The 27182-nt window shown below is 41.0% G+C and overlaps 1 protein-coding gene across 1 annotated transcript; it reads left to right on the top strand.

Annotated features, from left to right (window-relative positions):
- The first annotated feature begins 385 nt into the window (after window positions 1-385).
- Window positions 386-13073, top strand: LOC119807366 (TRPM8 channel-associated factor 3-like). Its single transcript, XM_042054577.1, has 8 exons — window positions 386-1008; window positions 4426-5390; window positions 5649-5746; window positions 6498-6711; window positions 6999-7238; window positions 7940-8277; window positions 10300-10546; window positions 12958-13073. The coding sequence occupies exons 1-8, from the start codon at window positions 386-388 to the stop codon at window positions 13071-13073; spliced, it is 2841 nt and encodes a 946-aa protein (XP_041910511.1).
- The last annotated feature ends 14109 nt before the right edge of the window (window positions 13074-27182 follow it).

The raw sequence follows: 27182 nt of genomic DNA, 5'->3' as shown, positions 1-27182 counted from the left end.
TCCTTCTCCTTCTTCTCCTTCTTCTCTCTCTCCTTCTCCTTCTCCTTCTCCTTCTCCTTCTCCTTCTCCTTTTCCTTCTCCTTCTTCTTCTCCTCTCTTTTTAAAAATATTTTTATTGAGCTATACGTTTTCTCCACTCCCCTCCCTTTCTTCCCTCTCTCCCCTCCCCTCCCCTGTGGTTGCCATGCTCCCAATTTACTCAGGATATCTTGTCTTTTACTTCTTCCTAGACACATAGGTGGATGCACTCTAACTTCTTAAGCTCGAGTCCATACTTTCTTGTGCAAAACACTGTAAGAGAATACATATTGCTTTTATTCATTTAGTGCCTGTTTATTCATTCATATCCTGAGTCTCTCTGTCCTCTGCAGCAGTTGGAAGAACCATGGCAACAAATCCTGATGCCGTTTTTGAGACCCTCATGAATGGAGTTACCAGCTGGGATCTCCCCAAAACTTACATTCCTTGTGAACTCCTTCTTATTGGGGAGGCTGCCTTCCCAGTGATGGTGAATGCCAAGGGCCAGGTGCTCATTGCTGCCTCTTCCTATGGCCAAGGCCGCCTGGTTATTGTATCCCATGAGTGCTACCTGCTGCATGCTGACTTGGCCCCATTTCTTGCCAATGCTGTGAACTGGCTCTGCCCCTCCCCAGGGGCTCCCATCACAGTGCATTCCTCCTTGGCATCACTGGTAAACATCCTAAGTTATTCTGGTCTAGAGGCACTGGTTCAGTCTGAGCCTGGAGAGGCCCTGGGTGTTTACTGCACTGATGCCTACAATGACAGTTTGACTGAGAAGCTGGTCCAGTTTGTGAAGCGTGGTGGGGGCTTGCTCATTGGGGGCCAGGCCTGGTATTGGGCCAGTCAACACGGCCATGACAAAGTGCTGTCCAGTTTCCCCGGGAACCAGGTGACAAGTGTGGCTGGAGTGTACTTCACAGATGTCTGTGGGAGTAGAGACTGGCTCAATGTCTCTAAGGAGATACCCAATCTCACGCTTTATGTCAAGTAAGTGATATTTCCCTTTCTTGTTACGAGTCAGTCCAATTACCCTATTTTAAAAGGAGCTTTCGGTTTAGCAGTGGATAAGCTGGTTGGTTATCACAGAGTTAAATAATTATAAATACTAATGTAGTTTTCACCTATGGTGGTTGTCTTAGTTACTGTTCTATTTCTGTGATGAGACACCATGGTCATGGCAACTCAGAAAGGCAAACATTTAATCAGGGCTGGCTTACACGTTCAGAGGTTTACTCCATTATCATCATGGTAGGAAGCTTAGTGGCACACAGGCAGACATGCTGCTGGAAAAGGAGCCAAGAATTCTACATCTAGATTGGCAGGCAGTAGGAAGAAAGAGACTCTGGACCTGGTTTAAGCTTCTGAAATCTCAAAGCCTGCTCCCATTGACACACTTCCTCCAACAAGGCCACATCTCCTGATAGTGCCACTTCCTAGAGATTAAGCATTCAGATACAAGACTATAGGGGGTCATTCCTATATGAACCACCATATTAGTTAAGCAACACTATCTTATGTTCTCTAGCAATAGACTTGCTATTAAATACCTTGAGGCTGGAGTATTTTGTTTTATTTACAATTGAGTGCCTTCATTATAAGTAATTATAAAGGAGTGGTTACAACTTGAAGGTAAGTGCAGGAAAGGTTTACAAAATATATGAGAAATAAATTGTGTTTGTTCACATTTGTGGAGATGGCATAGAAGGAAAAGTACTTGCCAAGCAAGTGTGAGGACCAGAATTAGATCCCTAACACCCCAGCAAATGCTAGGCTAGTATGGAGGCTCCCGAACAATCCCATTATGTGGGAGGTAGAGAAGAGGGATCCCTGGAAGAAGCTGGCTATGTAGGCTACCTGAACGGGTAAGCTCTGGGTTCAATTGAGAGATACAGCATCAACAGATAAAGTTGAGAGTGATCAAGAAAGATTTCTAAACACCATATTGATGTCACCGTGGGCATGCACACACTTAAAGTTTCATCTGCATACAGTTGTGAGCACACATACAAGTAAACACGCATTTATACACATAATCCCTCATGCACAGAAATTTTAAAAATGAATTATGTCTGTTTTGCTTGCCATTGTATTGTTAGAACATCATGCAAGATCTGGTACTGTAAGAAGGATTAAACATGAATGAATGAATATCAGTCAGTCAGTCAATGAAGCACAATGTTAATCTATTCCAGGGATAGCTAGGAAAATGTGATATGAATAAACTGTGTAGCTTCACATTCAGGAACCTCTCTTCGGAAGCTAAGTAGGACCTTCAGGAAAGGGTAATACCTGAGCTAAAAGGGGCAAAGTGTGGTGAGATAGCTAGAGGCAGCCCTGCAGCATCGTCTTCCATAGTAGAGCAGGATCTTCATAAAGATTAAATTAAAAAAATAAAAATTTTATCTAATAAAAATTAGATTAAAAAAGAAACAAACAGGGAGCTGGAGAGATGGCTCAGCGGTTAAGAGCATTGCGTGCTCTTCCAAAGGATCTGATTTCGATCCCCAGCAATCACATGATGGCTCACAACCATCTGTATTAAGGTCCGTGTCCTCTTCTAGCCTGCAGGCATATATGCAAACAGAATATTGTATCCATAATAAATAAATAAATATTTAAAAAAGAAATAAATGGTAGGTTTCCCTTGACTATAGGATTGCATCAAATGCCTGATGTTTTTTATTCCTGAAAGATTCCATTAAGAGTAACTACATTGCCAGGCAGTGGTGGTGCACACCTTTAATCCCAGAATTCGGGAGGCAGAGGCAGGAGGATCTTTGAGTTCAAGGCCAGTCTGGTCTACAGAGTGAGTTTCAGGACAGCCAGGGCTGCACAGAGAAACCTTATCTGGAAAAACAAAAGACAACAAACAAACAGGAGAGAGTTGCTCTGGCATGATGCAGAAGAGCAGAAGGCGAAGCTATTATCAATATGTTAAATCTTCCACACGACCATCTACAGCTCACCACATACAACAAGTTTTTACACCTAGTCCAATCAGGCAAAGGCCTGACTCAAAATATTTGTTATGAAATGTCTTTTGAAATTGAAAATTACCATTTACAAAAGCCATGTTGATTTCTGCTCCCAGCAAAATATAGCCTGTACTATTACCGGTGCAGAAAATGATTAAGCTTGGTTTAACGAATAGAGAAACTTTATTCATTTATGTTGTCTGATTACCAGTGCAGAAATTTTTTATATATTTAAAGCAGTCCGTGCCTCTTTCTTGAAATGTCTGCTCCTCGGTTTTTCCACTTAACTTTCATCTCCTCTTACAGACTATCAAGTGTCCTTCTCATATTACAGAAACTGCTTCTTTATCTTTTTTACATGTTACTAATACTTCCTCCCACATTCTGTTAAATAGTCTGGAGGTTTTGTTTTGTTTTGTTTTGTGGATTTTTTTTGTTATGTGTTTTTGTGAACTATAGAGACACATACCTGCTGTGATCAGTTTTGTTCTTTCCTTCCTCTCATCTTCCCTTCCTCCCCTCTTCGCCCTCCCCCCCATTCCTTCCCTCTCCTGCCCTTCCATCTCCTGCACTTCCCTTTCCATTCTGTCCATTCCCTTTATTTTCCTTTGTTATTGACTTATGTTTATTGTACAAAATGATGGATTGGGTAAGGATAGCACTGCACATACGTATATGTACTCATAGTCACCTCAATACCCTCTCTTGGCTTCCTTGTCCCCACTGGTCGTCCTCCTAAAGAATCCCCCTTCTACCTTTACATCATTTTAAAAATTCTGCATATGGAAAAAGAAGTAGCATTTGTGAGTCTGGTTTCTCTCCTTCAGCACAACCATTTCCAAATTCCAATTTCATCCACTTAAATTTATTTTGTTGTTAAGGTTGAAACCCATGTTCTTGCACATGTGTGGTTAATGCTCTACCACTGTGACTTGTTTTCAAAGACAGGCTGTTTACACACTCAGTTTATTTAATACTATTAATGATTCAAAGAAGCAACTTGCATATCAGAATAGGCAGCAGTTCCCTCTGGGAAATTTCACTAGGATGAGTTCTATTGGTACCTTAAGCTTCATTGTATGATAGATAGAGGTACTGTCTATCTATTAAACACTCCCGGTTAAAATGGATTTGTAGATGCATCACAGTGAGATGTACCTGCCTCTCTTCTGTTCACTCTTTTTTTTTTTCATTTGTTTCTTTTTCAACACAGAGTTTATCTATGTCACAGCCCTGGGCTGTCCTGGAATTTGCTTTGTAGATCAGGCTGGCCTTGAACTCACAGAGACCTGCCTGTCTTTGCCTCCAGAATATTAGGATTAAAGGCATGCAGAAGGTTTTGTACCAAAAGTGCCGAGGTCCTGGACAATCTCTGCTACCCTGCCTATACTCACCTCTCTTTACTGATGTTAGAACTGTCTCTTTCCAGGTGTAAGGATGAGCTTAAATATGACCAGCAGCAACTCCTGGAAGGGCTATCTGAGATAGACATCGAGACAGGACCAGTCCCCTCCCAGCTGCTGGTACATGGGCAGCGGGCCTTTCCCTTGGGAGTGGACAATTCATTCAATTGCTTTCTCGCAGCTGCCCGCTATGGCCGTGGTCGTGTGGTGTTGGGGGGACATGAGAGTTTGATGATTAATGAAGCAATGCTGCCATTTGTGCTCAATGCTTTGCGCTGGCTGATGGGACATCAGACAGGCAAGATTGGGTTGGCTTCAGAAATGAAAGCTCTGAAGTCTATGTTACCAAGCAGCAGCTTCCAGTGGAGTGAAACGGAACTCCTGACCAGTGATTTGAGTGTCTTTTGCTGCTGCACATTCACTGGCATAGATGCCAAGAAGGTAGAAGAATTTGTTGCAGAAGGTGGAGGTTTGCTAATTGGCGCAGAGGCCTGGCTGTGGGGCCGAAGGAACCCAGACTCTGACTGTATGACTCAATACCCAAATAACACCATCCTTAAATGCTTTGGCCTTGGCATCTTAAGCCAGGTAGTCAAACGGGGCTCCTTCCCAGTCCCAAATCCTCAAGTGATAAACTACCATATCCGTAGAACCCTGGCCCAGTTTGAGTCCATGATTGACAGCCATGAGACCATAATTCAAGAGAGATGGCTGGAGAAGCTCGTGAAAGACTGTTCCTACATGTTTCAAATGACACATCAGAGGATTTCTGTCTATGACTCTGTGAAGAAACATGCCCTGAAAATCATCCAAAACAAGGGCTTCCCAAGTGTGACTAAGGAACACCCAGTCTTAAATGGCAGCTCTCAGGCCTTTCTGCTTTTCCTGACTTATGAATTATTCAAATCTGGAGTTGATGTATCTCAACTACTTCCTCCTCCCTCTTTACTACCCCCCACGGAATCTCCCATGGTCATTAAAATCAGCACAGGTAAGGAATGGAGAGGGGACCCTGGGCATTCAGGACTAGAGAAACAGGGGGCTGATAAGCATCAGCCTTGCTACACAGTGCTTTCTTCTCAAAAGTCCATTTTCTTTCTTTTCTATGAACTTTTAAGAAGGGAAGTTGAGGAACACAGGCAGCTTGGGTGGATATAGGATGGTCGATGAGCCCCTTAGCTCTGTTGGTGGAGTCAGAATTCGGGGCTGAAAGTGGAAAGACTACAACCTTTCTTATGATTCTTGTCAGAAAACCGCAATTCCTGGGTGAGCACTGGACTCTACTTGCCTGAAGGTCAGGTTGCACAAATAACACTACCCAGTGAAGTCACTAATGCCAAGCTGAAGGTAAAGCATTCGTTCCCTATTGAGTGAACTTTTGACATGTCCATACCAGCTTTACGTTCTCTTCTACCAATTTGTTTGTTTGTTTATTCGAGACAGGTTCTCTTTGTGTGGTCCTGGCTCTACTGGAACTCACTGTGTAGACCAGGCCAGCCTCAAACTTACAGAGAACCTCCTGACTCTCTTCAGTAATATTTTAGATTCTCCCAACAACTTCACCAGATGTATAGGTCAGAAAAGACCCTCTTTTTATAGACAATGACAGTAGTCATTGTGAAGCTGAATTTTGGCGCATGACTGATGCTTAGAAATGCTCTCGCTTCAACACCTCTCCATCTTGTGCTTACTCTCAAAGCTTCTCTCGTTCTTTTGTTCTTGGAGAATCTAAAATACTATCTAAATGTTTTCCAGGCTTCAACTCCGTAAGCCATTTCCACAGTCCTTGCTTGTAGAGACCCAAAGGAAATGGCAGAGACATGGGCAGTTGCTTTCTGAGTCAATATTTACCTTGGAACTAGTTATATTTAATTTTTTAAATCCCGAAACTCTACAGAGAACAATGAGTGGTTATGAACAAGTAAGGGTGCCCTTGAGAAGGTGGATGAGTAACAGCAATATTCTACGGATGCATATGACCCTTGTCATTCTGAGGTTCTCTTCTCGCCACCTCTGCCAGGCCTCCTACATAATACAAACCCATACAGAGAGGAGGTGGTTTGAACATGCTCATGATGACTTATGCTCATTATGATAGGTCCTCATTGGTTGCCACACGGACAACATAAGCGAAGCAAAGACTTACTACCGTCCTCCTGTGATGACGTACACACACCACTTAAATGAATCCCCGAAGTCCATCTCCTGGCTGTATGGGGGGCTTCTCTACATCGTTGTTCCCCCCAAGTACAATCAGGACAATGTGTCGATCACCATCAGTGGGGCTGTGTCTGCTCCATACTACAGGATGGGTGAGTAAGAGACCCAGTTTCACAATGGGACACAGAGCAGAGGAAAACTGGAAGGAGAGAAGGGACCAGGCTTGAGACAAGGCAATGGAATGATTGAGGAAATGTGAATCCCGAGACAGAGAGGGAGCTAAGAAATATCAATACCCACTTCTAAGGTCTAGAAGGTAAAAAAGGAGGACAAAGAAAGACAAAGAGAGATTTATTATCAAGTTATCTCTCTGTGTGGTCTACAGTTAACGAGCTACAATTGAAATTTGGAAAAAGTGGTATGTAATCTTTATTTCCAGGTGAGACGACACAGAAGGAATGGAAGAAGCTTATCAAGCACAGCAAAGCTCCCTGGGGAGAACTAGCCACAGACAATATTATCCTGACAGTCCCAACAGGAAGCCTCAAGGTCCTTCAGGACCCATTCCCGCTGCTCCAACTCTGGGATAAGATGCTCCAGGCTGTAGCTAGACTGGCAGCCACACACTTCCCTTTCCAAAGACCCGAGAGGGTTGTGCTTGATAAACAGATTTCACTTGGTAGGTACTCCGTAGGGATGCTCTGAGAGTTGAGCTTCAACTGAACTCACATAACTTTATAGAGATCAGTGGAAACATAGTCCATTATTTAGTCTCAAAAATGCAAGGAGTTATGGGAAACTAGGAGCAGAAAGCAAAATCTGTGGACTTTTCACATGTCTTACAGTAGACGATTGAATGGAGTTAAAGCTGGGGAAGAGAAAAGACAAGAGATGCATGCTCAGTAGGTTTCAGCAGAGACTAAAGGACTTGTTAATGCTGAATGAAGCAGGTTAAATAATAGATGTATAGGGAACAATGAGAAAACTAATTGCCATCTACGGAGGTTCAAATGGATTCCTTAAGGTTAAGACTAAACTGGGGGAGAATCTTATTGTTTTCCCTCAGTGCTGGACACCTACACATAAGACGTCATGAAATGCATGCGTCACCTACCTAAAAATAGAGGAAATCCTGGATGGTGCCAGTCAGCATTGCAGTCCATATACACCTACCCTTCACACTGAAAGGCAGATGAGTGTCAAACTCTGTCCAAGAAAAAAGAGGAGAAAGCCCGATGGGCTGCAAATAAACTTAGGCAGTGCATAGAGCCCAAGTGAGCTTCCTCGGTGTATCCTGGGGCTTCTGGGACAGTGGAGATGTGGTCTACAAGAAGCCATTACACGTGTCATTTCATCTCTTATTTCCTGTTGTTTCCCCAGGTTTTCTTCACTCTGGATACCCCATCATGGGCCACACTAGTATAGCAGGAGGCATGGTTGACGAGGTCACCATAAAGTCACATGGTATTTGGGGTGTGATCCATGAGCTGGGTCACAACCAACAGAAGGGAAGATGGAGTTTCCTACCTCACACCACTGAAGCCTTGTGTAATCTCTGGGGTGTTTATGTGCACGAGACTGTTCTGAACATCCACAGGGATCAGGCCCACCCTTCTCTAAACCCTGATCTTCGGAAGCAGAGGATCAAAAACCACCTGGCCAAGGGAGCTCCCCTGAGTAACTGGGTTGTCTGGACAGCTCTAGAGACTTATCTCCAGGTACTGAGCAAATATTCAGGAAGGTGGGAGCCACCAGACTTCCCAGTTGCCCAACATCCATGCACAGTGCCTATCCTACCTGGATATGGGAGATAGGCCAAGGGTGGCATCTTGCTGTGGGTCGGGCATGATACATATGATGTGGTTAATACGTAGATATCTAAATACCATACCGCATAGCTGTGGAAATAAATAAAAGTTTGTGGGATCACTATGGCAAATACAGTGTAATTAAATAGCTGTACTCAGAAAATCAGCAGGAAAACTCAGCTTTGTCAGATGCAAAGAGTTTCTCCTGGCGTACATTGCTAGCTTAGGAGAAGTTAAGGTCACCCCACTCCAACAATGTATTGTGAAGACGGAGTGGAGGGACTGCGATCTGGTAACAAATTTATTCGAAATATTATCTTCTCAAGCAAGCCTCAAACATGAATGAAGGCAGGCTTCACCACAAAATAAGTAATGGGCAGTATTTTATCGCATTTGAAAAATCCCTTCCCTTCGAAGTCTTCACCACCTGTGGGAGATACATTGGAAAAATATCGACATAGCCATACTTGCTAGGACTTCTAGGGTAACAGAGATGAGCTGCTTGCTGACGACCTCATTAATTAGTAAAGATCAACCTAGAGCTTTGTTTCGATGCTTTAGGCGTGAGCCCACGCTGGCTCTATGTTTTCACCGCCTTCGCGATTTAATTGAGTCTGAGATAACTTCTGGACCACACCAGCTTCCTTCTTAATAAGAAATCTGTCTGAGAATCTCCTGGATGCGGTCACGGTGTCAGTCAAAGCCTTGACATTCAAGTTCACTTCAAAGTCTGTACGGGACAGGCTGCTGCTCTGGGCCTGAGTCTGAATTTCTGGCTGTTCCGCCTGCCACTGTTGATTTTCCACACCCGGCATCACAAGCAGAGCTCAGTTCTTCCATCCCAGTTCTCCAATACTCCCGTGGCAGTGTCCTGCTCTCTAAATGGGATCCCAGATGGATCTCCTTTGCAGAATGCTGCCGGAAAACAATTTAAACCTACTACCAGCTGTAGCTCTCTTGCTCCTTCAGGTACAATGCCAAACCGCCTCCATCCAGTTCAAGTTCCCACCGGTTACTCAGTCTGCAGCAACTGCAAACATTTTATCTTTAGAATGATGCGCCAGGGTTCATCTTGCTGGCATTTCCTAATGATGTTTTTCTTTCTCTCTGAACTGAAACTACCTCCTTTATATATCAAGAAACCCCAAGTAGCTTTTAATATCAGCGTCTTTGTTGCTTCTAGGAAGTCTTCCTTCCTTCCTTTATTATTGTCCTTGGTGGGTGGGTGGGGGGGGTCTCTACTCCCTGCTCCGTGTTCTAATGCGGCTTGTGTGTGCATACTTCAGCTATTTGTTTAAGCACATGCCTCTGCCTCTGCTGCTTAGCATAGCTCCCAAATCCACACACACCTTCAAGGACAGTTGGTTACAGTCAGTGTGAAACAGCTCCTCATAGCCTAGGCTGTGGTTAAGGTTGAGCAAGAACGAAAGGACCAGTGGGTGCTGGCTGAAATGCTTTAACTATTGCTCAGTGCTGTTCTTCCTAAGGGTCACAGAGTCATAGAACATGAACCAGAAATCTTTTCTTTGCTGAATCTAAAACAGAGTGACCCCAGCCATCTACCTCCAGTGTTTAAGTGCTCAAGATGAAGGGGTCTATCACACCTCAGTCTGATTGAGATCTCCATTATTAAGCTTAGCAGCAACAGGAATAACAATGCTCAAAAAATTCACTGCCGCTTACTGAGACCCTGATATGGATCAAATGAGTAACAACCCAAAAATCCCTCTGACAGTATACTGAAGCAGTTTGAGATATGACACCTGTCACGGGGATAGGCTCCTAGAAGAAAAGAAATGGGAGACCCACTGACAAGTTAAACCAACATAACAGTATGGCTTATAACTAAAATCCCAATGTGGTTTCAAGCATGAGTTCAGGGGGTGGCGTGCAGGGTGCATATGTCATTTTTCTATTTCTTTCTCTTTCCAGCTCCAGGAGGGCTTCGGGTGGGAGGCATTCATCAAGATCTTTGCTGACTACCAAACCCTCTCTAGCTTTCCTCAAAACAACAAAGACAAGATGAATCTGTGGGTGAAGAAATTCTCCGAGGTTGTGAGGAAGAACCTGGTCCCTTTCTTTGAAGCCTGGGGCTGGCCTGTCCAAAATGATGTCGCTGAAAGCCTGGCCTATTTGCCAGAGTGGCAGGAAAACCCTATGAAAATGTATACAGCTGAGGGTAAGGAATGAAGTCACAACACAAGTTCTAGCTGGGGAAAGACCATTTATTGGACACAACAGAAAATCCTCATGATTCAACAAAATTCAAGTTTAGGAACTTTCACCCCTTCCGTTGTCGGAATCATTGTTTGCAAGACAGATTCAATTAGACAGTGACTTTTCAAAATCTGCAATATAGATGGCTCAATCTATTGCTTCTAGATTAATTTTAAGCTACCTGATTTGCCTCTTGACCTTCCTGTTTAGCACTTTGCACATTCTCTGCATGTTTACAGAAGCTACTCAATTCTGGAGATTTAACTGAAGAACTATCTTTGGTTGGCTCCATTGGGAAAATCTTTGTCCTAATTCTATAATTCATGCACAGATATAATTTATCTGAGCAGTTTGACTGGAGCAGGGGATCAGCAAATACTCTGTCAATATGAATAATTATTGTGATTGAGAGTTCATTGGTTTTTTTCTTAACACAGCCTAACCTTTGTGTTATAGCAAAACTACCACTAATGAACTATCACAGACAGATCCTGCTTCAAGAGAGTGTGTTAATGGAAGTAAAACTATTTATATAACAGGTTGATATGTATACATATACACATTTATGTTCATGAAGATATGTTCCATTTATATAGCAAGCTGATATATATTTTTCATGGAGATGTATTCCATTTAGTCAGTGGGTGATAATGATTCATATATATATGAATATATGGGTATCTTTACAATATTAACTGATAATTATTCCCTTAGCATAGAATTTCTCCCTTAGCATGTCAATTTGATGGCACCACACCTGTGCCACACAGTGGCTGCATAGTCTACCAAATATCAGACTTTATTTCTTCTGGAAATAAGTGTGTGATTTGCTGAAAATTACATCTGTTATCCTAAAAAAGCTTATATTAATATCAGAGATAGACCAAGGCACACAAAGTAAACATTGGCTTGTGTCATACACACTATGAAATCTAGGCAAGATATGCTGCCATTTGAGGTCAGAAACTTACCCTAGATTTTTGTGTTGTAGCATGAATGTCTTTGCAAATTCATGGCACATGAACATTGCTAAACTATGTACATACATATGGCTTTCAGGACAAGTGAGGAAACCTAAATTTCAAAGTGACCAAGGAGTGATAAAAAGAAGAATTTAAAATAGATCATTAGGGCCAAACAAGCAAGAGGACCAGAATGGAATCCCCAGAGGCCCCAGAAATGTCAGGTGGGTGTAGTGGCCCATCTGTAAGCTCAGCTTTGGAAGGCTGAGAGGTCCTCAGAGCAAGCTGGATATCAAGACTAACCTCATCAGGCAAGCTTTGGGTTTAACTGGGAGACTCTGCATCAAAGAATAAGGGTGCAAGAGAAATAAGGATTCCTGACATCAACCTCTGTTCTCCACACACTTGTGCACACATGTCGGACATACATATGTACGTGAATGTACCCTATGCGCACACACACAGATGAAAAGTGAAAAGAAATAAATTAATAAAATAGGTCATCAGTGCTATCTCCACAGCCCTTATCGGAAAGAACAATCTATCATAGCTGTTCTGTTCATAATGACAGGAACCAAAGCTACGCTAAAAGAGAAACACATAGAGGAATTATTTATGCTTTCATCCATTTTGTGAAATTTTCTATGGAGAACTGACTTTCATTTTTACATGACAGAAATATGCTGTCAATCAAGAAGAGCTCCTAACAACCCCATCACAAAAGTAGGCATGAATCCATGGATGGTCAACCACACCTCTCAACTTGCTGGACTCAGTAACTTTACTACCTATGCTCACAGATTTCCTAATGAGTCACAAAAACATAGTTAGGAAAGAATTTCTTCCTGAAATCAGGGTTTCTATGAATCAAATAAACCTAAAATTTTCTTGTAGTAGCACTATACTCACAGAAACTGGACTCTATGGATTTAAAAAAGGGTGAGATATCAAAGAGAAAGAGCTATGTCTCCAATGATAGTTTTCAAGAATTTTGATTTAGTAGTGACTTGAGTTCCATAGCAGGACCCAGACTGTCTTGTTTACTAAGTCAATAAAGTGTTGCCTTTGTTTCTACCAACTCGAGTTTCTTTCTCCTGATATCAGAAAAACCCAAGTAAAGTCCCTTTATTCAAGCACCCCACAGCCTGCTGCTTGAGAAGTCAATAAAGTGAACCTTCTCTGGAATATGCACTCCTGGGTCCACATCTCTTTCTTACTCAAAATAGCTGGGGCCCCAGCATGTTGTGAGAGAGGACAGTTAAACACAAGATAGCTTACTTTTAATGGTAAACTTGGCCAAGAATCACCAAGAGTATCATTTATTCTTCTCATTGCTGTGACCAGATGAATATGCAACAGGAGTCACTCATGGTAGGAGAAGTATAATTCTGTTCATGATTTATGAGACTAGAGTTCTTCATCTCTGTGAAGGTATGGTGGTGCCTGGAACTGCAGGAACTTGCAATCTACCTTGTTCATCTTTCAGCAAATCAGGAAGCAGAGAAAACAGGAAGCAGCATATTATAACCCTCAAGGCCTACCCTACTCCAAGTAGTCTATGTTTTCTCGGTAGATCCAAAAGTTCCACATCATCCCAGAAACAGCACCATCAGCTGTGGATCAAGTGTTCAAACACATGAGTCTATGGGGAGCACATTTATCTATATATCTGTGGAGCCTGGATATGCTTCCGTGGTATTCACTTGCTTAACATAAAAGGATCAAGGGATGCTTGGGATCAAACCTAGGGCCTTGAGCATGTGAATACCACTGAGCTACATCCCTAGATTCTCTCTTAAAAGAGAATAGATGCCCAACTATGAATCAGGACTAGGTACATGGTTTATCTGTGGTCACACTGCGCATCTGTGAAGTACTTCTCATCTCTCCTACAATTGTCTAGTTAATGTTCACTTACCCCACCAGGCAGCCCATTACACTAAGGCAAAAGTGACACCAATATTTCTTAAAGTTGAATCTCCCCAGATATGACACCGTACCAAACACATAAGGCAGCTTTCCATGAGTACTTGTGGGCTACATAAAATTGTAGAAAACCAGTCAAGAATCCCAAACTCTTGTCCTTATAGCGAAGTATTCTATTTGCTGAAATTCAAAGAGATCTTTACAAGGAAGTCACAATACAACTTTAATCTTCCTCCTTTTCTCGTCTACGTGAGTTTTGATCGTATTGATGGTCAGATCGAATGACAAAGAGCACCACACACATCTATCCTTTCCCATTTCCAATACTCAAGAGTTAGTTCTTATGAGAATGGCTTCAGCAATGTTTTGTAGGGGATGAAGATGGAAATTGTCAAGGGAAACGACCAACTTTTAAATACATTCCCCAACCTTCACATTTAAGGGCCTCTTCTTTCCTTCTTGCCCGCCCTATTTCTTTTCTCTGTCCACTTGAATCTCATCCAGCATCAACTCTGAAGAAGCTCTCCCTTTCTCTAGAGATTATTGTCAAACCCTCTCTTACTGTGTGTACATAAAGTACTCCGGGTCATGAACATTCCTATAGGTTAGGACGAGCCCCAAATTTTGGCGATCTAAATAACTGGGGCCCTTTCTTATCTCTCCTCCAGATGGCGCACTAAGCCCAGGCTGAAACTTCTGCAGCCGCATTTCCTCCCCACCCCATCCCACTCCTTGCCCCCGCCCACTCCAGCCTCAGACCGAAGAAAAAATGAGATCTTTTGTAAAATTCTGTCACGGTGTTGGAAAAGCAGAAGGAAAAGAGCCAGGAAACCAAAATTCTTCCCTAAGCAAGAAGCCACAAAGAACAGAAATAACCATGAAAGGTCTGTAAAACTCAGGGGGTAGTGGGGAGAGGATTTTATTTTATGCTGCCGAGGGAAAAGATATCATGGTCACATCAAGAGCTAGATACTGCACGCTACAATACTGACCCGGCAGGCAAGATGAGCCTACTGCTGCGGTAGAGAGGATAAATGGACACTCTCTTGATTGGATCTGAGGCCAGCCGCACAGAGTACTCATGCCTAGTATTTTAAGCATTATCGGGCAAAACCTCTGACTAGAGAACTCATAGGCCCGGAGGAAGAACCTATTAATGCTTTTCTAATTAGTCATATTGTCAAACTGCCTTCTGTTTCTGCCCATAGATTTGTGCTTCTCCCAATCCTGCTCCGAGAGCTCCTTGTTGTCGTGGGTAGTGGCTAAGGCAGAGATGAATTACTGTTCAAAGTGCTGTGAGTTAATGACTTCGTGTTCCGCTGTAAATAGAACACGTGAATCAATCCTTCCACCTCAAGGCTCAGGATACATCAAGGAATGGAGTGTGGAAAGAAGTAAGAGCCAGAGATAAGGAGAGCTGTGAACGGCTCTCCTCTGGACAAGGCAGGACTATAGCATGCATGAACCCAAAGCAGCTGTAGTTACCTACAGGAGACTTGCTTGAGATCAAACCAACTAAAAATTGCTAGATGCAGAGCTATTGGAAGGCAAGGAATGGAGGAAGTTGAAGCAACTGCTGAGGGAGGGAGGATCACTTTTCTTTAGGAATGTGACCATTGGCAATTTCTCCATTCCCCAGTGGATGACTTCATGGCTATGCACGTAAGGGAAAGACTGCTGGGACTCAGTGGATTAAAAACATCAATTAACAAATTACAAACCACGAAAGGAGGACATGAAGTTGGGCAGAAGACGTGTACCCTGGGAGAAGTTGGAGCTGGAGAGTGAGAAGCAGAAGCGCTAAAGACACATTGTGTATATGTATGGAAGACTCAAAAAATAAATAAATAAAATTTAAAATTTAAAAATGCAGAGCAACTAGGTTGGAGAAGCAGGAGAGGTCTCAAGAATGTAAATATGGCACCATTTTGATACATCTATACAGTCGCAGAGTTTATAGATAACAAGGAAAAACATTCTATTATTTTTTTTGTTAAATTTGGGGTTTCATTGCAGCATTTTCCTATAAAATTATCTGATACTTTGTTTTTATTCTCTCCCTCACCCATCTTCTTTCTCCCACACTTGCTTACCCCCTTCCTCCTCCCAAGAGGTTCCCCATTCTGTTATCCCCCTCTCTTGCTTCTCCCAGGGTACACATCTCCCTCCAAACTTCATGGTCTCAGTAGTTTTGAATTCATTAATTGATTATTCTAATTGATTTTCTGTTCTGTATATTTCATTAACTTTTATGATATCTTTATCACCCCTCCCTATTCATACTCTCTAATAGTTCCCTTCCTCCTTTCATAGCCTAAACACTCACACACACACACACACAACCACATTCCTCATGAGAGAAAACACGTGATGTTTTTCTTTTAAAGCCTGGCTTATTTAGCTTCGTAGACTGATCACCCGTGCAATACATTTTCCTGTGATAGCGATCAGTTTGTTTTTCTTTAGAGCTGAATAAGATTCCATTATGCGTACGTATCACATTCTCTTTATTCATTTATCTGCGGCTGATGGACATCTAGGCTGGATCCAACCCTTCCTTGGCTGTTGTGAACGAGCAGTGCAACACTAAATATTAATGGGCAGTGCTATACTGACTGGGAACCCTCTGGGTGCTGTCTTAGTTTCTTTTCTTGTTGCTGCGATGAAAACACAGCGATAAAAGTAACATAACAACATAACATAGGAACGGTCTGTCTTTAGCTTACATTTCCAGGTTCATCACGACACGGAGACTGCCGGAGCAGGAGCTGGTCACATCTGCAGTCAAAAGGAAGCTAGGGCTCAGCTCGCTTCCTTCACTTTACGTGGTCCAGAATCCCAGCCTTCGGTTGTGAGTGCCACCCACAGTGGGCATATCTTCCCACCTCACTTACTGTATTTAAGATAATCCCCACAGGCATGTTGCGAGGCACAGCTCCCAGGGGATGCTAGGTCCTGCCAGGTTAACAGCTAACAGTCACCATCACAATGGACCCAAAGAGCAATACAGCTGGTCATAGCTTAATTCTATTTTTAGTTTTTTTTTTGAGAAACTTCCATAATGATTTCTATGAGGAAGGAAGCAAATTAAATTCTCCCCAGTGGCATATATGGGTTCCTCTCCCCCATCTCCTCATCTCCTCATCTGCATTTGCTGTCATTGATCTTTTTTTTCTTTCTTTTTTTTCTTTTTTAGTGATAGCCTAACTGACGTGAGATGGGCCTCAGAGCAGCTTCAATCTGTGTTTCACTGATGTCTCAGGATGCTGAACACTTGTTCAGTTATTTGCGCTTGTCTTTTTTTTTTTCTTTGAGAGCTGTCCACTGAATTCCCATTTATTGATTGGCTAATTTGGGGCACTATTTAATGTTTGATGCTCCTTATAAATTCTAGGTATTAATCCCCAGTCATATATATATATATATATGTGTGTGTGTGTGTGTGTGTGTGTGTGTGTGTGTGTGTATGTATATATGTGTGTGTGTGTGTGTGTGTGTATATATATATATATATATATATATATATATAGTTGCAAAGTTCTCCCATTCTGAAGGCTGTCTCTTCATTATGCTGACGTTTCCTTTGCCTTGCAAAAGTATCTCAATTTCGTGCAATCCCATTTTTATCTCGGAACTATTTTCTGTACGATTTACAGTGCTTCAAAAATAGCCTTTCTTATGTCTGTATTTTTAATGGCTTTTACCCAGGGTTTTCATTAACAGTTTCTGAATTTCGGGTTTTATGTTAAAGTCTTTGTTACACTTTGAATTGATTCTTTTTTTTTTTTTTTTTTTTTTTTTTTTTTTTTTTTTTTTTTTTTTTTTTTTTTTTTTTTTTCCTGCAGAAGAAAGCTTTGCGCCTGGTTTCATTCTTTCCTGTGTGTGTATAAGCCCAGTGTTCTCAGCACCATTTGTTGGAGAGGCTTTCTTCCAGTGAGTCCTTTGACAGCACTGTCAAGGCTGTAGCTGTGGAGGGTTACTTCAGGATACTTTATTCTATTCCATTGATCTACGTGTCAGGTTTTCTGTCCGTGCCACGTCGTCTTTGTCACTGGGCTCTGTCATCGAATTTAAAGTTAGGTGTTGTGGTGCCTCCAGCAGTGCTCTGCCTATTCTATGTCCTTTTTTCCTTCCATATCAATTCAGTTTCTGGGAAGAATTTAATTGGAATTTCAATAGGGACTACTTTGAAGCGGTGGGTCATTTCTGGAACATAGTAATTGCTCACAATATTAATTCTGTTAGCTCATGAGCATGGGTGTTTTTTCCATCTTCTATTGCCTTCTTCAATTTCTTTCTTTACTGTTTTAAAGGTTTTTTTTCTTATAAAGTTGTTTTATTTCCTCGATTAGGATGATTTTTAGATATTTAATTTTTTGAAACCCTATAGGGAGTAAGATGCTTATCTGATTTCTTCTCAGTAGGATCATTATTGACTTATAGAAAAGCTACCAGGATTTATACATCCGTTGGTGCACGGCCACTTCACTGTGTTTATCAATTCTAAGAGTTTCTGGTGGAGTTCTTAAGAAGGCTCATCTGATTGTAGAATCATCTCACCTTCAAATAGGCGCTTTCAGCGTCATCTTTTCCTACTTCCATACCTCTTATTTCTTTCTCTAATATTATTGCTGAAGATAAGACATTGAACAGCATAATGAGCAACAGCAGAGAGGATGAGCACCCTTCTAACTTTAGAGGAGCTCTTTCCAGGTTCTCTCCATTTGTGATATTGCTTGCTATACATTTTCCTGTATAACTTTATTGTGTTAATGCATGTTCTTTCTTTTCTGGATTCTCAAGGTTTTTATTCTTAAGGAAAGTTGGACTTCATCAAAGACCTCTTTTGCATCTATTGAGATGAACAAATAATTTCTGTCCTTAAATCTATTTATGCTCTGGATTATACTTACTAATTTTTTTGTTGTTGAGCCCTCTTGCCTTCCTTGGAATGAAACCAGCTAGGTGATGGTGTTCTTGAATTCAGTTTGCAAGTATTTTATTGAGAATCATCTCTGTGTGTCGACTTCTTGCTTTTTTTTCCCCTCCCTTATGTGATTTTTGACAGTAGGGTGATTCCAGCTTTGTAGAATCAGTTTCGGAGTGCTTCTTTGCTCGCTGTTTTATGGAACAGTTTGAGGATACTAATGCTAACTCTTCTTTAAAAGACTGGTAGGATGTTGCAGTGTTTAAAACGGCCATTTCCGATGTTAGTAAACAGAACACAGGCAGAATATCAATGGTTCTGCATAGCGGACTTACATTAACCTGCTGTTTGTTCACCTCACTAGTATTAATTTTTAGCTATTATCCCATTCTTGTAGGTTCTTTTATGTTTCCTAAATATATAATCATTTCAAGTTCAAAGGTTAAAAAGAAACTTCTTTCATTTTCTTGTGTGTGCCTGTTACATTCTTCTCTTTCTTTTCTTACTGTTTTCAGTAGAATTCCAGAGTTACCCAACAGAGATGGGAGGAGGAGCATCATCACCATGTGTCTGATCTTTAGAGTAAAACATTCTGGCCTTGAACGCCATGGCAGTCACTGGGTTTTATTCTGAGAAACAAAAAGGAAATATCCGTGGATTGACAGGTGAATTGTATGTACACTCTGACTTCAACATCAAGAGACTCACTTCATTTGCTGCTGGAAGAGTAAACAGTTCCTCCTTTAGGGAAGGTAGAGGGAGGAAGTGAGGTCAATAAGGAAGTTACTTCAAAGTCCAGACCAGACCTGGTGATGGTCTGCATTAAGGAGACAGCAAGAAGAGTGTGCAGAAGAAATAGTTCGCTTTAAAAATTAAATCTACAGAACATGAGATAAGGAAGTAAGTTATCCCTTACTTCCTATTATCCAAATTTTAAGTATTCATACAGCATTTGTGACTACTTATATTTTATTATATATTTACTGTTTATTTTTATAAGAATTATGCATAATTTAATAACTGTTGAGTCCATTTTTAAATTTTTATACAATTTCAGATTAACTATTTTTTCCACTCCATGCTAGGAAGACTACAGGGATATAAGTATAAACAAAGCATTCTTTGTATTACAACTTCAAAGGCCAGTGAGATACTTTTCATAGGATGAAATTGCTTTTTAATTTATTTTTTGAAAATTTCAAACATGTCAATAATGCATTTGATCTTATTCACTCCTCCATTAACCTCTCTTATCCCTCCAATTCTTTCTGGACCCTTCCTTCAAAATGTTCTCCTCTTACTTTCGTGTCTGTATTACCGTTTTTTTTCTTTGCTTGTCTTTTTGTTTTTGTTTGTTTGTTTTTTGAGATAGGGTTTCTCTGTAGCTTTGGAGCTGGTCCTGGAATTTACTCAGACCAGGCAGGCCTTGAAGTCACAGAGATCCACCTGCCTCTGCCTCCCGAGTGCTGGGATTAAAGGTGTAGCCTTCACCGTCAGGTTAGTTTTGTTAGAGTTTCTGTAGCAAGGATGTGGGGTTATTAACTGGAGCATGAGCAATTTACAACTGAAGAAAATATTTCTCAATCCCCAGGAACATTTACCTACCTGTAGCTCCACTGGGAGGGGTGGGACCTCCTGAGGCTCCCACCTCAAGACATGAATGTGAGGATGCTGGGTCTTATCCAGGTCTTGTGCAGGCAAAGACAGGCACTGTAAGTGCATGCCTGTGACAGCTGCCCTATCCAGAAGGCAGTGCTTCTCCGCATTCCTCCCTGTCTTCTGGCTCTTGAATTCTTTTTGCTCCCTCTTCCTCAGTGTTCCCTGAATCTTGGGTCTGTGATAAAGATGTCCAATTCAGGGCTGCAATTTTTGCTTAATTTTTTGTTATGTTCCTTGAGCACTAGGCAGCCAGAAACTTTGTGTTGTTTACTGTTGAATTCCAGAACGTAATGAATACTTTGTTAATGTACATTAAATGCTAAACAAATGTTTGCATAACTGAGTAAAAGGAAAGGGAGTTGATATTTTTAACAACTCTTTAAAATACTCCAGCTTTTCCAAGCTATAATTCCACTTTTGGAAGTTTATTTTGAGGAAAACTGAACAAGTGCAAACATTTGTCACTGTGGGTGTTCATTAAACTGTCCTACTTTAATGGTGAAGAATAAAATGCACCTGAATTGTTCGTTCTACTGAAGGAAATTTGGGGGCACAGCTCATAAAGTTCAAGGAAGACTCTGCTCACTGGGTCCAGAAGACCACTGACTGGCACCCCCAGTCTAGTCAACCTGTGGGCATGGGAAATTTTCAGCTAGACGGTAGGGTTATCTTAGGTCACTTCTAACCATGAATTCTAATTACAATTCTTTAACTCTCAAGGGCTTAATTTTAAAAGTTTTACAGCAGACTTTGAACTGTTCCTGGGCCTCATTATTGTTAGTTGACTCCACCACGGACCTATGTGGCGGGTGTTATGGGGAAAGAGCTGAGACTAAGGGAGAGAGAAGGGAGAGAAGTATATGTGGCACAGAACCCCAGGGAGTAGACTTTTAATTAAGACCCAGCTGAGCAATTTGCATCAGTGAGTTTCACCCTGTAAAGGAAAAGAGTAGCCTGAGGAAGGGCTGCCTGCTGTGGACTTGCTCCTCCAGCAGGGGTGGCCTTTACAATGGACACTGCAGTACGGATCACAGCAGGTGCCGGCACCTTCCTGTGGGGACTCCTACCTGAGTGTGCCAGCACGAGCTCATTGGAATTGACAGCTTGGCCAATTAACAAAGCCTACATTTATTCCACTGTGTGCAGGGGAAGCAAAAGAGCTTTAATCCCACCTTCTTCTCTCCTAAGACAGAATTATTATTTTTTACCTTGTTCAGCAGAATCCAGAATTCCAGTATTCCATCATAAGTATATGTGTTCCCTAATCTAGGAACTCCTGAGCTAAAAGTTAATAAAACCTATTTTATGTCTTCATTTGTATTAATAGTAGCACACAGGGAATGCCTGTAGGTGACAAAAAAAATGCTTTTTATATAATGCCCCCTATTTCAACTCTACATGAACCACTAGTGAGTTCATTTATTTAACGAATACTCACTCAATTCTCTCTATTCAGTGCATAGGTTGGCCATTGGAAAAAGCTGCACACCAGGCAAAATAAGAATGACCTCTATCTTTTTAAGATGTATATTCTGGATTTGAGTATTTTTGCATGTATTTCTGCTCCTGCTTCTGTGTCTGGTTCTAAAAATAGTAGCTAGCCAAGACCTAAGCTTTCATGAATCAAACAGTACCTAATGCAAAAAAGATGTAGCCACTTTTTGGGTTTACACAAATTCTAATAAATGGAGTGAATTCTTATAGGAAGAAGATGTTAGGGTGTTGTTGTGATGTTTTGCTCAGGATATTATGACAGGAATGGATGTAGTATATCGCTCTGCTCAGGGTTTTGGCTAGTAAGCAAGAAAAGAAACCTTCAAGTCACTTCACGGGGAAGGGATTTGTTAGAAAGCATGTGGAGGACACTGTACTAAACTATCCCCACCCCCAGGCTCTTGTTTTGAATGCTGGTTCCCAGAGGGTAACTATGTTTGGAGATCACAAACCCTTAGGAGGGATTGCCTGCCTAGCTGAGGGGAGCAGGTCACTTGGGGTAACTGTTGAAGCTCTCCCCCAGTTTCAGCCAGGCTTCACTTCCTGGCATATCAGAATGTGACTATATCCCCACTACCATAAATCCTTGTCCACATGCCTTCCTCACCAAATGAATTGAAGCCATCTGAAATAATGAACCAAAAGTAAATATTTGTTGAAACTTTGTTCTTGTCAGGTTTTTCGGTCGTCGATGCAGATGTGACGGGCACCCATTGTTGATAGAACACGTGGGGAGTCGAACTCAAACCTGTTAGGAACCAGTATTCAAAACCTCAGGGGAAAGTGCCATGAGGAGAGAGTCTGGTTATAATGCTACTGATGGAGGCACTGGCCACTGAGGCAACAAACAGAATCATGATTTCAAGCTATCTGTGTGCCATCTGTTGCAGATTCAGCATCCTCGTGGCCCTGGCTGAGCTTTAACCACAAGAGTTGCAGGGGAAGAGATGGGAAAGATATGCATTGGGGATTTTTAGCTATTGTACTGTGAATAAAGACCTGTTCTTTTCACTCATTTAGGGCACCTTAAACAAAATCAGGTATAAATGATGAAAGGGGGGAGAAATAGGAAGAAAGGAGAAGAGAGGAGAGGAAAGGACAGGACAGGAGAGGAAGGAGAATATAGTCTCCTCATGTCTGGTTAAAATTAGAGTGAACTGAAAGAAAGAAGATAGTCCGTATTATGAAAATGACCTCTGAGCTAATTATATCGCTGTGGCTTATTAGAAGTCTGTCTTGTTCCTTTTCTTGATAAACTTCTTTATAATTTTATAGAAAATAAATTTAACTGAAATTTTTCTCCTTTTGACCCAGAGGCCAAAATTTCTTTTAATATACAAGATTATTGTTATTCTTTTAAAATATTTTTATCTGTTTGTGTGTGTTTGTGTGTGTGTTCACTTGTGTGTAGGTGTGTGTGTGTGTGTGTTCACTTGTGTGTAGGTGTGTGTGTGTGTGTGTGTGTGTGTGTGTGTGTGTGTGTGTGTCAGATCCCCTGGAGCTGGAGTTACAGGCAACTGTAAACGGTCTTACATGAATGCTGAATCCTCTATCAAAGTAGAATATGGTCCAGGTACTGAGCCATTTGTCCAGCTCCTACATACTGAGTTGTTCACAATTAGATAAATGTCTTATGGCCTCAGCAAACAAGCTCTTCCCTTGGTCCTTTATCCTTTACATTGAGTGTAATATATATTCTGAATACTTCTGATTTTGTATTTTTAATGCTGACCTCTGCACTGAGATTTAAATTTCATCTATTACACTGCCTACCCAAGACATCGAACATCTCCTCTTGTCTTTTGCCTCAAGTAAAGTCTAGACTCATATATTAAAGCTTTGACATTTTTTTTAATTTTTATATCAACATTTACCATTACCTCATCTGAAGGTGTGGGTACACCAGTGACACTTGAAGCCAAAGGCCAGAGTTCATCCTTCATCTCTTCATCCTTCCCCCTAATGCATTCCATTCCACTCATCCTCTAGGACTATTATTGCCATCTCACAGAGAGAATCACACCTTTAAAAATCATTAGTGCCTTGTGTTTTCTTTTCCAGTTTTCCTTTCCTGTCTTAATGCATTGCTAAGCATGTCTAAGGATTTGTTGAAGGTGGCAGTAAGAGTGAATATTTTATTTTTCTTGAACTTACTGTAAGTACTTATGATATTTTACTGATGAATATAATTCTTGCTGGAGGTCTCTGGTTAGTTGATACACTATTTTTTCTCTTTCTATTGTGTGGAATGTTTTATTTATTTATTTGTTTGTTTATTCTAAGTGTTTCTCACATTGTGTATCTTGATCCCATTCATTTCCCATCACTTCACATCCCCTCTCTGTCCAGCTTCAACACTTGGGAGAGCAGGCCCTGCACCTTGCCAGGACAACACAATAAAGTCAACCCTGTTAGCACAAGTGCAGTTAAGTCAGCCCTGAAACTGTGACCATGGGAAAACTGTCCCCATTTTCCATATGGCAGAGCAACCCTACAGCTGCCCAGGCCCAGACCTGGGATTATGACTTGGCCTACCCTAACATCCATCCCATCTATGATCTGCTGGAACATGTGAAGGAACCTGACCCACAGACCGAAAACTGCAGGATCTCCACAACATAGGACAACAATGTGATGTACAGAGAGAGTCCTAATGGGGACATACTATTTCTTAAAGTGAATTTCTTTCTGTTTTATTATGCTGTAAATATGTAATCATGAATGTAAATTAAATGTCCTCAACTTGATTTCAGTACAATCATAATTTTGCTTCTTAACAGGAAGAACAATAAATAAGAAACTCAACCCACAACCTATAGATGTAAGCCAGTGACATACAGGAGAAATCAGAAGTATGGGTGAAAAACATCAGGAAAAGGATAGAAGAAAATCATCAAAAAATTAGATTTCAAAAAAAGAGAACTTTGGAAATAAAGAACAATGTGTCAAAAAGCATGCTGGATCTAGACTGAGAGCTCATTCCTGTACTCAAGCATGAAGGCACAGGCAAGGGGATTGTTGCAAGTATTAGAACAGCCTGGGTTGTATAGTAAGTTCCAGAATACTCAGAGCTACAGTGTGGGATTCTGTCTCACAAAACAGAAAATTAGCAACCAAAAACATCAAACTAAAACCAACCAAACAAGTAGCAAACAATGGAAAGCATCATCACCAATAGAGCCAATCAAACAGGAGAGTGAATTTGGGGCATGGAGTCCAAATCTGAGAAACTTTGGAATGAAGTTGACAAAAAATACGTTTATGACTTGTACACTAAAAATTCCAATGCAACAAAGAAAGAGTATTCAAATAGGCAGTATTACCTATAACTTGAAAGTTATGATATTTTTTTATTTATAGGTAAGATCATGTATCCCAGACTGCCCAATAATTCACTATCTAGTGTGGGCTGGCTCAAATGCATGATTCCCTATCCTCCATATCTGAATGTTAAGACTGTATTTTAAAATGTTATATCAATTTCACCATAGACTTAACACAGTCTTAATAAAAATTCCTAAAAAGGCCGGGCGGTGGTGGCGCACGCCTTTAATCCCAGCACTCAGGAGGCAGAGGCAGGCGGATCTCTGAGTTCGAGGCCAGCCTGGTCTACAAGAGCTAGATCCAGGACAGGCTCTAGAAACTACAGGGAAACCCTGTCTCGGAAAAAAAAATCCTAAAAAGGTTCTTTTTTAAGAACTGACAAGCTAATACTAGACTTTATATGGAAAAAATTAAAGAAACTAAAAGATTAGAGACAATTGAGAAAATGACAAAATAAGAGAATGAAGAAACATCATTTTCAGACTTTGATCATTGAAAATGTAAATGTAAAAATGAAGATTAATATACAAAGCAGTGTGGATGGCAGGCAAGTAAATCATTGTAACAAAATCCAGTCCACAGTTAGACTCAAATATATATAATTAATATATTTTTTATAAAAATACAAATGAAATTCGGCAAAATGTAATCTTAAAGCAAATGGTTCTTAAGGATTTCAAAACCCTTATCAAAAAATAATTTTTGATACTTCACACCATGTACAAAAACTAAGTTGAAATCTTGATAGACTTAATATGCAAAATGTCAAAAATTTAATTCCAGGGAAAATAGGACAAAATATTTGATATCCTAAGCTGAGTCAAATGTATTAGACATGCACCAGATCTCAATCTATGAAGAAAATAACTGAGAAGTCACATTTCATCAAAATTTAGAATCTTTACTTTGGAGAGCTGGAAAAATGGTTCAGTGGTTAAACGTATGTACTGCATTTACAAGGACGTGAGTTTGGTTACTAGCACACATTGGAGTGACTCAAAACTATCTGGGACTTCAGTTCTGGTAGTACCTAATGCCTTTGGCCTCTATAAGAACTAACACTCAAATGTGAGTACTCACACTCAGATACACACACGTATCCATGCATACATACATACATACATACACCATTAAAATAATAAAAATAAATTATTAAAAAATAAAACCAGGCACTGCACAGAGCAGACCAAGAAGTAGACTGCTCCAACACTCCCACCCCATCAATCAGACCCTGTAAGCTACAAGACCCACTCAACCTCCAAACCCACCTATCCCTGTGACCTCAGAGGAACTCTGAAGCATAGGCTAAAAATGCACAGAGCAGGCCAAGAGATGAGTGATTACCCACTCAGATGGATGCCCAACTCTCTAGGCCCCTCCCCTATCTGCCTCAGCTTCTCTAGCCAGCCAATAGGCAAACTTCCTGCAGGGATGCTGCTCCAGCGTTCCCAACCCCATGATTAGACCCTGTAAGCTACAAGTCCCACTCTGCCCCACAAATCCTCCTATTCTGGGCAACCTCAGAGGAACTTTGAAGCACAGGTTGCTGCTACACAGAGAAGACCAGGAAAGCAGACCAAGAGAGTGGACCAAGAGAACAGGCCAAGAAAAACCACAGTGGCTCCCTAAGACACAGACAGTGACAGTACAGAGCAAATTAAGAACAACTCCTGAAGACACAGACAGCAACTGCAAGATTTGGACCAAGAGGCAAAGATACTGCTTGCACCAACTGGAGGAAGAGATGGATAGGTGCCAGTGTGAGAATTCATTCAACCATCTAAAAAGCAACAAGGTAATACCAGAACCCAGTGGTCATACAACAAGATGACTTAAACATCCTAACCTAGAAGAAACAGAAAAAAATGATTTTAAATGTAACCTTGTGAGGATAATGGAGACGTTTAAAGAGGAAATAAAAAAACCCTTAAAGAAATGGAGGAAAAGACAAACAAAAAATTGAAAGAAATCAATAAATCTCTTAAAGAAACCCAAGAAAAAAATCAAAGAAGTGAAGCAAACAGTTCAATCAGTTCAAGACTTGAAAACTGAAATAGAGGCAATAAAGAAAACACAAACCAAGGGAATTATGGAAATAGAAAATCTAGGTAAATGAACAGAAACACAGATGCAAGCATAGCCAAATACAAGCATAACAGAATATAAAAGATGGAAGAGAGAATCTCAGGTGTTGGAGATACTATACAGGAAATAGATTCATTTGCCAAAGAAAATGTTAAATCCAACAAATTATTAACACAAACCATCCAGGAAATCTGGGACATCATGAAGAAACCAAACCTAAC

Source organism: Arvicola amphibius, chromosome 2 (genome assembly GCF_903992535.2).
Source record: "Arvicola amphibius chromosome 2, mArvAmp1.2, whole genome shotgun sequence".
Lineage (NCBI taxonomy): Eukaryota > Metazoa > Chordata > Mammalia > Rodentia > Cricetidae > Arvicola > Arvicola amphibius.
Note: the sequence above shows the minus strand (reverse complement) of the source record. Positions and strands in the feature narration are given on the sequence as shown.

Coding starts and splice junctions, on each gene's coding strand:
- LOC119807366 (XM_042054577.1), top strand. CDS start 386: ATGGCAACAAATCCTGATGCCGTTTTTGAGACCCTCATGAATGGAGTT. Junction 5,747..6,497: donor TCACTAATGCCAAGCTGAAG/GTAAAGCATTCG, acceptor TCATTATGATAG/GTCCTCATTGGTTGCCACAC. Junction 8,278..10,299: donor CTCTAGAGACTTATCTCCAG/GTACTGAGCAAA, acceptor TTCTCTTTCCAG/CTCCAGGAGGGCTTCGGGTG.